Source organism: Thermobia domestica, chromosome 3, assembly GCF_964235325.1.
Source record: "Thermobia domestica chromosome 3, izTheDome1.hap1.1, whole genome shotgun sequence".
In the NCBI taxonomy this organism is placed as follows: Eukaryota; Metazoa; Arthropoda; class Insecta; order Zygentoma; family Lepismatidae; genus Thermobia; species Thermobia domestica.
This window is the reverse complement of record NC_137456.1, coordinates 56,741,848-56,755,280: the sequence shown is the minus strand read 5'-3', so window position 1 is coordinate 56,755,280 and position 13,433 is coordinate 56,741,848. Positions and strand designations below refer to the sequence as shown.

General features: G+C 29.7%; 1 protein-coding gene across 50 annotated transcripts in view; it reads right to left on the bottom strand.

The window, feature by feature from the left end:
• Window positions 1–13,433, bottom strand: part of Mhc (myosin heavy chain) — a 99,053-nt gene that overhangs the window by 55,779 nt on the left and 29,841 nt on the right. For 24 of the 50 annotated variants that reach the window (XM_081750893.1, XM_081750864.1, XM_081750901.1 and 21 more), the window contains exon 13: window positions 7,140–7,310. In XM_081750893.1, the coding sequence (XP_081607019.1) occupies window positions 7,140–7,310 (171 nt within the window). Of the gene's footprint in view, window positions 1–5,530; window positions 5,702–7,139; window positions 7,311–8,294; window positions 8,466–12,515; window positions 12,687–13,433 lie in introns of all 50 variants that reach the window. The other 26 variants (XM_081750870.1, XM_081750903.1, XM_081750899.1 and 23 more) reach the window with 3 other exon arrangements.

The window sequence follows — 13,433 nt, the reverse complement described above, 5'->3', positions numbered from 1 at the left end:
ATTATATTATTATTATTATATGATGAATTTACTTATTTTCAAGTTTCTATGGCTCACTCCTTATATGTAGAAAGATATATAAGCTATATATATATATATAGATAGATAGATATCGGGTTTCAAAACAATACCGACAACGTTCGGGAGGTGATTCCTGACACCAAGATAAGAAAAAAGTATAGACCAACCTGGGTGAAGAAATCCGTCATTTCGGAATTATAGGCTGCAGAAAACATGAAAAAATGAGCATTAAATGCCCATAGCTCTAATATTATGGGACCTACCGTAGTTGGGTCAACACTTTACTGAGGAACTAGTGCGCTATCCAAAATACATGTTTCAGAATCCTGTGGTACTTCCGCAACAACCATAAAAATTGTTGCGGAAGTACTACAGGGCTCTTAAACATGGATATTTGGATATGGCACATACAAGTTCCTAAGCGAAGTCTTGATCCGACTACGTTAAGTCCCATAGTATTAAAGTTGTGGACTTTTAAAGTTCATTTTTTCGTGTTTTCGTGTTTTCAGCACCCTATAACTCCAAAATTAAGCATTTGTGCACACAGGTTGGTGTATACTTTTTGTCTTATCTTGGTGTTAGGAATCACCTCCCAAACGTTGTCGAAGTTGTTTTGAAACACCCTGCATATACTCAAAATTATATTATAAAACGTAATCTTACGATCTTCATAATTTATTGTTTTTTTTAAGTTAGATGAAAAAGTATCTGAATTTTTATGCATTTCAAAATACTACTTGCAAACAAGAAGTTAAAATAGAAAGCAAGCTTTTATACTTAATAACAGCATAATTAATTTAATCAACAGCATATACTAATGTTTCCGTCAAATATTTGATATAAAACGCACTTATACCTTTTCAATTAATTCAATGCACGCTTGCAGATCCATACCAAAATCAATGAATTGCCACTCAATGCCTTCACGCTCATATTCCTCTTGTTCAAGTACGAACATATGATGATTAAAAAATTGTTGCAGTTTCTCGTTGGTAAAATTTATACAGAGCTGTTCAAAGCCATTGAACTGCAGCATGAAAAGAGTGTTAGATCTAATTAGAACATATATACTATGCATTAACTTTTAATGGACAAGATGTGTGGAAGTGTTGTGATGTGGAAAGATTATTAGATTAATTTTTTAAAGCATTAGTTTTATGTGAGCATAGTAAGGTACGAACCTATTAAAGTGTCTATTTTTAAGAAGCATTAATAAAGGAAATTAGTGTTTAAGAACATAAAGTAGTGTTTCAGAATTAAAATTAACGAATAAAAAGTGTCCATAACTTAAGTATTATACTTTCTGTAAAGCAACACCAACCACGTAACTGTACATTAATTAGTAGGGTAAGAAAGCATGAAGGTTACAGTAATCAAATTGTAGGTAAATATCGAACACTACGAAGATATGAATATTGCGATGTTGGAAAATATTCCTATCTTAAGATTGAACATTCGAAAATGTATTTTTCATAAAATATCGGATTTATTATAATATGTCTATCGCTCTAACATTTATTTATTTTGAACTGTTGACAGCGAATATAAATTAGAAATAAAATTTGAGTAATGACTCAAAGATAAAAATGTACCTAAGTAAACGTTTATACTTTGTTCACTTTAACAAAACTAGACTAAAAGGAAGTACTCGAGACCGGTAAATAACCCAGCATTTTGAGGTAACTTTAAAACTTATTTGGAATAATGAAACCTGGGAATATGAAGCAAATATTAAATGTAAGAAGCATGGAATCTCGAAAAGTGCTGGTAGGTATCCCTTAAACAGTAGTTATTCTTACATTCTACATTTCGTTCAGCTTCAAGATAGCTGGATTTTTGCTCAATAGTTATACATATAAAATCTTAGTCCAGGAATCGATTTTTATTCTCTATAATATGGTATGGTCATCAAACAACGTCATCGACGATATATCCACGAAAATTTCTGCATTGAAGTTCGTCCATGATTTACGTAGCTTAACAGTTTATATTACAAATAGAAAGAGCGTCCATCTATAGATTTTGGGATTAAGTGACTGAACTGGGAACTGTCCACGAAAAAAATTAGAAGCAACAGAAAACATGTCATAAAATCTACTTTTACTCTAATGCAGGTTAATCAGCTCGGAGAAATTGAGGCAACTTCTACTGCGAAAGCTCCAAGAGCTATGAGCAGTTAATTTTCCAACTGAGTAGGTTAAAATACTTTATACTGTCTAGATAGTGCATCAGTATTCGCAAAGAAGATGGAGTTACGATAAAAGTGATTTTTACAAGAGATATATATAGAAGGTATTTGTCGTTTTATTACTTATGTTCAGAATACATTTGAGGATTATACATAATATCTTATTATCAGACCTGTGCCATCTTAATCAACCAACATGATTGGTTAAAAAGGTTTATATTTTTAAAAGAAACTATTCAAAAAATTTTAGTGTCATATTTCCGAAAAATCAAATGAGCATAATTGTTCATGAACACAATTGACTGTTGTTGCACGATTTGGTTACAGAAATGGTATTTTCAACCAATTACTGAATAAAATTGGTCGTATTAAGTAACTTATAGTACGACGAAGGGAATTGAAACATAGACTTTAACATTAAGATTTTTTTTTTTTTTTTTTTTTTTATAGTTCTCGAATAGTGATGGGGCTACAAACACATGTCAAGGCTACCTTTCCTTTCACAGATTTTCATTATTTGCTTATCATTTTTATATTGTTGTTTGCTTTGATCTTACACATATAAAATGAATTTGTATCAACTAAAAGTTTTGAGCATTTGAGCTTAAAACTAGGTTGGTACATCATGATAAAACGACATCCATTTTTCTGGATATCAAAACATTAGTTTTCTTCAAAGCTGCACAATTGATTGTACATTTTTCTTCTCAAATTGCAAAATATCTAATCCATTTTGAGTAGTTTATCTCGATTTTTTTCTGATTCAACATTTCGAGAACTCGAGGAGAAAAAATAACAAGTTAGTATACGAAATAAAACAAACAAAGGGTCAACATTTGAGTTTTACTGAGTGTACTTATACGAAAGTATTATTAACGTAAGTGCTTATTGCCATGTAATTTAATTTATTATTTAGTACGTTATTTAATAAAAGAAGTAAAAATGTTTCAAATTCACTGATTCCTTGTGGTACTTCTTTTTAGTGGGACGTTATGAAGTTCAAATATAAATATTATTGTTTAAAGAATGTAAGGTTCTGTTTTTTTTTACATTTTTAATATTTACCTCATTTTAATATTTTCAATTTTTTTTAAATATTTACTGTAGATTCATCGAAATCCCTAGAAGTGTCATCTTCTGTCAAACTTACGAAAAAAAATCTTATAAACTGAAAAAATAATTAACGTAAAGAAATCTTTAAAACAAAGTTACAGGTTCGATGCTTCCGTCTAGCTAGCTCATAAACTACGAATTATTATTTTTAGGTATAATTTATTAAGTAACAACTCTCCACATAGCAGAAACAACCTACTGTGTACAGAACTTGTTGATTAAAGTAGTTATTAATTACAATAATTGAAACAGTAGTATAAAATAATAGTTGGAGAATCTAAATATATTGGCTAACTTCGTTTTTTTTTTTTTTTTTTTTTTTTATAATTTTAAATGTCTGAACGTATATCAACTAGCTCCTAATTAGTTTAATCAACACTTTCTGTACACAATATATTATTTTTACTGTAAGAAAAGTTGTTCTTTATTAAGATGACCTAAAAATAATTTGTGTTTATAAACTAGCTGGCTGGGAGCATCGAACTTCTAAGTCTGTTCCGTAGGTTTTTTTTACATTCATTTCTTTCAAGTTTATATGTTTTTTTCCACAACTTTGACCATAGGCACACTTCTAATGATTTTCAATGAATCTAAAATTTGAGAAAATAGGAACATGTAAAATTCACAATCTGTTGCTGCCAGAAAAAGGAGACCAATTACTCTTTGAGATATATCGCATATTATTATTCTCAAATATCTGTCCTCAGAGAGCACGGATCTGTATTCTTTGTGTTGCTGGTATATATATATATATATATATATATATATATATATATATATATATATATATATAGATATAGATATAGATATAGATATAATGATCGTTATATCAAACAAACTTCATCTTAATTTCAGATTTGATACTGTACTAACAGTCATTCTTCAAACTGCTTCAAATATTTCATATTGTATACTTTCTAAATGTTTTTAAAGATCAATTTTTAGTATAAATCACTGAACAAATGAAATACTGATCAAAGCTTCAATACACGCTGTATTTTTAAACTACAATGTATTACTTTTTTCGGATATCTACCATATTCGTCATCAGACACTATACAACATAAATGAAGATACACACACATATATATATATATATATATATATATATATATATATATATATATATATATATATATATATATAGTCATCCTTATGAAAAAGTCTATATTCTGTTGGGATTGGCTCAAGGCTTCAGTCAAAAGAATTTAGACTTTTTGATAAGGATACTATATACATATATACAGGGTGGTAGGTAACTCCACCGACAAACTTTGGGAGGCGATTCCTTATACGAAATGAAAGAAAAAAGTTCTAATAAACATGGGTCGAAAAACGTCTCCTTTCAGAGTTATGAACCACCGAAAATTCGAAATATCACATTTCAAAACATCCTGGCTTAGAAACTATAGAACCTATCCCAAGCGGTTTAAGGAATTACACAGAAACTGGTATACGCTCTATCTAAATATCGATGTTTCAGAATTCACCAGTACCAGCGAAATGAACGCACCACTAGTACTTAAAGGAGTATTCCTATACTTCAACTTCCTTTTTACAGTTCCTTTCACCGATAACGGAGGGTGGTAAAACATGGATATTTAGATAGAGAACATACTAGTTCCTGTGTAATTCTTTAAACCGCTTGGGATAGGTCATATAGTTTCTAAGTTAGGGAGTTTTGAAAAATAATTTTTCGAATTTTCAATGGATCATAACTCTGGAAGGAGGCATTTTTCGGCTCATGTTTATTAGAACTTTTTTCTTTCATTTCGTATAAGGAATCGCCTCCCAAAGTTTATCGGTGGAGTTACCTACCACCCTGTATATGTCTTTATCTTCATTTATGTTCTATAGTGTCTGATGAAGGATAAGATAAACATTCAAAACTGTAACACATTATAGTTTAAAATACAGTGTGTGCTGAAGCTTTGGTGAGTATTTCTTGTGTTACAATATTCAATCCAAAGTCATGGATAGTGTTATTATAAATCACTGAGTGAGGTTTGAAAAGTGTAGTCAACCGTAAAACTTTCTGAACTAGTGTAAACGACAAAAACCTTCTTAAAAATATCTCTCTATTATATACCGAAATCATTATTTGCATTATTCTTCATCAGCAAGAGCGATAAATATACGTATTTATATGTGCACAATCAGCAGCCATATGGGTATTGCAGGAAAGCATGTGCATGAAGTTGATTGTACCTTTTCAATCAAGTCAATGCACGCTTGAAGGTCCATGCCGAAATCAATAAAGGTCCAATCAATGCCCTCACGCTCGTATTCTTCTTGCTCGAGTACAAACATGTGGTGATTGAAAAATTGTTGCAGTTTTTCGTTGGTAAAATTTATGCAAAGCTGATTAAAACCATTGAGCTGGTCCACACACAGAGAGGAGTAGTAGTTCAATTTTGAAAGAGGAAAAGAAGATTTGATAATAAATATTTACTAAGTGAAGATTTGTTAACAATATTGCTGTTTTATTATTATTATTATTATCTGAATGAAAATACCAGTTCATAGATACAAAAAATAAAAGACAGTAGAAGAAAATAGATCGACAATAATATTTCTAATACAAAAAAAAAAAAAAATCCAAACGGTTTCTGGACCATATGAAGTAGTGGTAAGGAACAGGAGAATAATACATTTATTTTGATTATTGCGACAAATAGATTGACAAACTGGGAAAGCAGTTGAGGTTTTACACAGAAATACACGCACACACAGTTGAATTGTGTGTTTCTTTTTGTTTTGTCATTTGCAGAAATGACAAGCACATATAAAAGAGACACCACATCAACACGTAATGTCCCAGTCTATCGGGAACACGAGGAAGAAGCCATATCAGCTTCAATGGGCTTCATTGAAGCATGAAATTAAAGCCCATAGCTGTTTAAATAACTAAAAACACCACAGAAAGGTTTAGTAATATTATATAAATTAAAACGTAGTGTGACTTGAGTTTGTATGTATGTATGTGATATGTTCACATTTATTTTACGGGAAAAAAAAAAGAGGAAAACAGTTACAGTACACTCAGTGTTCACACAGGGCACTGAAATATAAAATGATTAGTTTTGCACAGTTGGGTATTAGATTCAACAGATGAAATTTTTATCGTAATATTTACAAAGAAAAAATTAAGGTCCACACATAGTTCAAAGGTTGAAATGTGTTGTTTTGAGAATCCAAGCTAAAATGATCGTACTAATTTAGAACCGAAGGACGTTAGATAAATTGCGCTGTTTAAGCTAGATCAATAATGACAGAGAGGCGCAAACTAACAACTATAAAAAGAATTGCCACATAAAGTATAAAAAATGATTTCTTATATAAATTCATTCCCAAGATTTGAAGGAAAAGCTGTAGAAATAACAAAAGTACTCAAAAAGCACGTTGTGGTATAGAAAACAAAATGTCTGAACAAAATAGACCCCTTTGTATTAGTCACATCTATCTTCTGTAAAGAACAACGAAGAGTTAAATATATATATATATATAAAATTTATGAATAGTCTCATTAGTAAATAGAAATGAGGGATTACTATTATTAATATTATTAACATATGAGAGGGCCAGAGCATAACAGTATCTTTAGGAAATAACGCGGAGGGAGAACGACCACGAAAGCTGTGAAAGAATTATATTAATTAGTAATGGAAAGTTATAAAGGTTGTTTTTCTTACCTGGCTTACACTGACTAAACATTGGTTTTACACACAAACACATATACACACAATTTGACGTACATATGAAACGAAGTAATGAGGGAACATGTATGATTACCGTCACAATGGCAGATATTTTCTACCTTTTCAATTAACTCAATGCAGGCTTCCAAATCCATGCCAAAATCAATGAAAGTCCATTCTATGCCTTCACGCGTGTACTCTTCTTGTTCAAGGACAAACATATGGTGATTGAAGAATTGTTGGAGTTTCTCATTGGTAAAGTTGATACAGAGCTGCTCAAACCCATTGAACTGTCCCAAGGCAATAGGCAAGGCAGAGAAACAAATGGAGAATAGACAATTACAACATGGGCACAGGTGACATTTCCCAGAGACACTGGACAACAGTAAGGTATCATCAACAAAACAAGACATTTATTTTTTTTTTTTTAAAAAAAAGGAATTTTCCTTAGTTTCCTCAGGTTCTCTCATCACCACACTAAAACCTTCTGCAGTCAAAGGAATAAGAAATAAAATAAAATAAAAATATTTGTTAGAAATAGTACAAGGAATTAATTGTAAAAAATAAATAAATCAAATCAAAAATAAAAGGATAATTGTCCTGTAAGTTTGAATAAAACAACAGAGGTAAGGAATTAAACCGTACAAATTACGTGCTGTTCAATGATCAGGTGTAGAAAATAAATACATCTGGAAAAGAATGTATTAACAGGTGACGTGCTCAATACAAAACAACACTAGGAGGATCAAAGAGAAAGACAGAAATTTGGAATTGTAATCTTACCTGGATTTTTTATTTTGCATTAAAAACATAACATTATATAATATATAGAATATATATATTATATAATGATCTAGACTGAGAAATTCACGACAATTTCTCAGTTTGTACACAATCGTATAAAAGCAAACGAAATTACAACAAAATATTAATAGAATTTGCAGGAAAGCTCAGATGATGCTGGCTTAAAAAAAAAAGAACACTTTAAAACTGTTTCACGTATGCCAATTAACAAAATGAAATTTTTAAATTGTGATTATGAAGAATGAAAAAAATAGGAAAAAGTACAAAAAAATAATTTGATTTACCGAAAAATTCAGAGTCAAAGGTAGGTACGGAGTACGAAAAAATCAGTCCTTGTGATACCAGAAAGCTTGGATGAAATTCCAATAATACTTCCAGAGCGTCCAAATGTAGGTAGTTATAAATAAGAAATACAAGGATAGAAAATATAGTTGGAAGGGCTACATGCGGTGAGAAAACATCTAGTTTACCTTTTCAATTAACTCAATGCACTTCTCTAGATCCATGCCAAAGTCAATGAAAGCCCATTCGATGCCTTCTTTCTTATATTCCTCTTGCTCAAGCACAAACATATGATGATTGAAGAACTGTTGCAATTTCTCATTTGTAAAGTTGATACACAACTGCTCGAAACCGTTGTACTGTATATCAACCATAATCGTGCAATGGCGCACAGATCAATTCAGGAAAAATGCAAGGTAGATTTGTTAGAACATTTTAGAAACGTAAAACAGATGGCATGGTAGGAAACATGCCAAAACAACTAACAGAACGACGAACAAACAAACAAACAAAAAAAAGTAATCAAGAACGTAATAACAGAAACATTAAAAAAAGGATTGGGTTCGAAAAAAAATATTGTTCGTATATGTAACAAAAGAAAAGAGATTCACAAATAAATTAACTCAGACGTACACAGAAACAAAATATAACCTGAAAGAAAAAATATATAAATGAACTTCACATTGGCACATTCCAGGTAGAAATTATTGTATTCATAATATCTTCAGTATTAATTTGGCATCTGAAAACAACACAAGGATCAAAATTGTTTGGAATAACGATTACAACTGAATCGAATTTACAGTCTCTGGTGGATACAAAATAATAACACAGTGCGGGAAAGGGAGAAGTATAATCTATATTTATTTCAGTGTTGTTGTCGTGCTTAAAAATTAGCAAGCAGATCTGTTTCATTTCGTTGAAACCGAAACAGTTAAATTATATTTTCTCTTTTTTTAAAAATATATTTATATTGTTAGTTACAAATATATTCTGCAGCCAGTGCGAGTAAAAGAATGAACTATAATAGCGTGATTTACGGATTTGATGGTTACTTACAAATTTCTATGATTATTATTATGAACAGTCACTCAACAGAAGTTGATAATTCCTACACTGTTCTTTATTAATACTTATGTAGAATGAAGAAAACATATTTCTGAAATATGAACATGTATTTCTGGAAGTTGAATGTTGCGATCCATAAATATCACCAATAAGTACTCAAATTGGCCCACTCAATCCTGAAGTTTTGTTGCAAAAAGAAATTGTTAATTGGTATTGGCTTTTGTTCGAAACTATACTTCACTCTACTTCCGTTTAACTGCCTTCTATATAAGAAACCTGAATTGACTGGGAAGTTTTATTTGAAATGCAGAATTTAAAGAAGAAAGCATTGAACAATAAAATCAAGCATCTTAGAAGGTAAATTCTTTTACGAACTAAAAAGCACATTGTATAACATATAAATAAATGTATCATGTAGAGAGAAATAACTGAAGTGTATCATTCTTTTTCAAGAAATGCACGAAATTACATTGAAAGCTTCGAGCATATGAATCACTTCTCAATGAGCTTTATGAGGTGGACGAAGTGTAGGGAATTAATTAAAACTAATATAAAATTTACAAATCATATAACGGCTGAATTTTTCCTTCCTACTTGTACTCGTATTATTTAATGTTAAACATTAGTTTTAAATATCAGACTGTCGAATTCACTTGTTTGTAATTAAAAACATATTGTTCAAAAATTATAGAAAAACTGAAACAATGTTCTAGTTGTCTGTGTAATATCCATGCAACGGAACTAATTTAATACTTTTAGGTATTTTTAGTAACTACTTAATATCTGTCATGTAGACGCAGTTATGGTTTCCGGCATGGTTAAACTTTTTTCAACACTATACTTTTCTTCTTTACTTGAACACTAACAGTAACGATTTCTATGGTGTAGTATATCTTATCTTCACCAATGTTTAAAATGTTGAGCTTAATAAAAATTGTATTACAAGACTGATATTAAAACAAGTATCCAGAAATTCTAAGAGAAATTTAGAAACAAAGAAAAATCAATATGGTTTTAAAACTCTATGCACTAGTTGCAACTTCTAATTGTGATCCTGCTTTGCCCTTCCACCAATTAATTAATTTTAAATAAAACAGCGTATTTTCCTGTTTTTTCTTCGATTTATATACACTATTTATAATAATAAAGAAATGAAAAAAATAATTCGAGTAAGGAATAACATAAATTAATAATCACCTTTCCTACACTGTGTACTTTCACACAACATTCACGATTCTTCACAGTTGACAAAATGAACAAAGGTAGGTAAAGAAAAAAATCAGTAAAGAGAAATCGACAAGATGCATAACACCTGTAAAAAATTAAATAAAGTAAAACATTTGCATTCTACATGCTTTTACTACCTTTTTTTTGGTAAACGAATTAGTTTATATGGTATAAAACCCCAAGGGAAAAATAAAAGACAATTAATACATCTGTAAACAAACTTTCTTGAGTTTTACAAACATAAAATAATTTTTAAAAAATACACATAACAAGAAATTGAGGGAACATCTCTTCAACAATAGGAGAAATGCATATATATATATATATATATATATATATATATATATATATATATATCTTGTATGTTACTGAATTATAAAGTTTGCTGAATATTGTTGTGTGTGCTGTAATATCATTAACGGTAACATTAAAATATTTTTTTTTTTTTTAAATAAATTCCAGTTAATGTTCCTGATGTTCAGAGGTATCTCTTACTATTTTACATTGTTAGTTGCGTATATGATACTGACATGTTTCAACAATGATAGTTTAAAACATATTTTAAACAACTGTTATATTTACTTTATATTGAATAATAAGTTTTTAATTTGCTCCAAAGCCTGGACTTAATATACGAATTTTCAGAAGAGTTCGTAAGATTTGATGTTTGAAAGTATTTCTCTTCACTGGGATTATAAATGCTACGAAATAAGAACAATTAGAAATCAGGTTTCATTAATGAGAAAATTATGTTACCTAAATATTATAAAATTCAGGAATTAGGTCAGACAAAACTATGTATGTATAGTAAGAGAAGATAAGTAACATCCATGTATATCTTTCTACTACATACAGTAAAGACTAAACCAGTAAATGTAGCTTCTTAAATGCATAAGTAGAAAGTATCAGAATACATTATACGCCTAGAAGTACGTATAAGTAAAGGAAAAAAAAAAAAGACTACAGATGTCTGGAAAAGAGAAAGGAAGTATATTTACATCCATGATATGGAAAGAGATAGTGAATTATTTACTACTTTTGGTGACATGCGTAAAAGTAAAGAACAACATTCGACTGCATAAAGTGAAAAAAAATAAAATAATTGGTAAAGAATTATTGAATAATTTAATGAATTATTTACATTAGCGTGAACTTTTTTTCTGAAATAATCATAAATATTGGAAAGGAAACGTTTCAGTAAAGAATTCACTGAAGAACTGTGAGAAAGATTGAATCACTGGAAACAAAGTATAAACTTCGTATAACCATAAATATAATTGGAAAGAAGTAAAAAAAAAATGTTAATGTAGAAATATAGTTTATTGTCCGTGTTTGGTACCCATGTTCAACAAAATTAATTGCACAAGACATGAATATTAGAAGGTATAAAGAAGAATTTTAAATTATTAAGAATAATTACGATCACATTTGAGGACATGCTATACTGAAAATAAAGGAAAGGAAAATATTAAGATCGGAAAGAAGTTAAGAAAAGGGAACTGATGTAATGTCCGTCTCTTTCTTTCTTTCTTTTTTAAAAAATAATAATAATATATCAGACGTGCAGTTAAAGAGTTTCACTTTGTTCACACAATCGATTTCATTGCATTAGAATAAGAAGTGAAAAATTATCAAATATGCTCATCAGCATATATTTCCTCCTTCGAAATATATGTTATTAAACTTGCACTTGAATTAGAACAAAACAGATTAAGAATATATTTCTCAAGTCAAGGTCGCAGTAGGGTTTGATTCAAACCTTTTAATAAATAAAATAAAATATAAACAATCATATAAGACATGTTTTAAGACACACACATGAAAAATTTCAATGCAGGTGATTCACTGCTCAAAACAAGGCTGTGACTGAAAAAGTTATATCTGTGTTTGAAGTCAGTAACATTTCTTTAGGTATATCATTTCATCATATGGTAACATATCAATGCAAAAAAAATCATACCTGGTACTTGTATTTCTTCGTTGTTTGAAGTCGCTAACGCTTAACGTCAATCTTTCAATAATGGAAACGTTTATATACATTTGAATGAGGTATAGATATTAATATGGGGAGGGCAAGAAGGAATTTCATAAATAGTTTGCTCATCTCAGGTTACCTTCTCGATGAGCTCAATACATTTTAGCAAGTCCATTCCAAAGTCGATGAAGGCCCAATCAATGCCTTCCTTTTTGTACTCTTCTTGTTCAAGTACGAACATGTGGTGGTTGAAGAATTGCTGCAATTTCTCATTAGTAAAGTTGATACACAGCTGTTCGAAGCCGTTGTACTATTATGATCAAGAAAGAGAAGATGTAGTTAGTTTATTTTAAATGGAAAGGATTTCGAAGGAATTCTTTTTTTCTTTCGGCTTTCGTGTGCTGCTAAAACTTAAAATAAAATAATTAAACTCTCGGTACACTTTTCACGAATCGAATAACCTTGAGAAGAAAATTTGTTATTAAATGAAATACAATAGTACAACACTCAATGTAGGATCCTAAGTATACACGTGCAAAACATTAAAAAGAAAAGTTAAACACAACTTATTAATAATTGTACTGAAAAGAAATATCAAAATCCTCCGATTTGCTTTAGCAACATCAAGGTAACTACCACATATATATGACTTGTTACTAATTTTTAACTTTGCTCTTCAAAATCAACTTCTTTTTAAAAAATCTCTTACTCATGACATAGCAAAAATCTAGAAAGATCGAATAAACAGTTCACTTGTTGTTCATACTTAATATTAAAATAAGTTTTTTAGTTAAAATTTTCAACGATGGAAAATATTCCAACTTTCGTGGTATCTAACATTGTAGGACTCAACTTCTCCTAAAGCAAATCGTAGAATAAAGAACTTTTGTTGTGTATTTTAATTTGATATTTACTGTAGCTTTGACGAATTAAAAAAGTTCCATTACTACCAGAATATTCAAATATAAATTTGAAGTTAATTATTTTATATAGACAAAGTACTGATATATAATAAAAGTATATCTGGTATTCATTTTTTGTATTAATGTTTTAAACA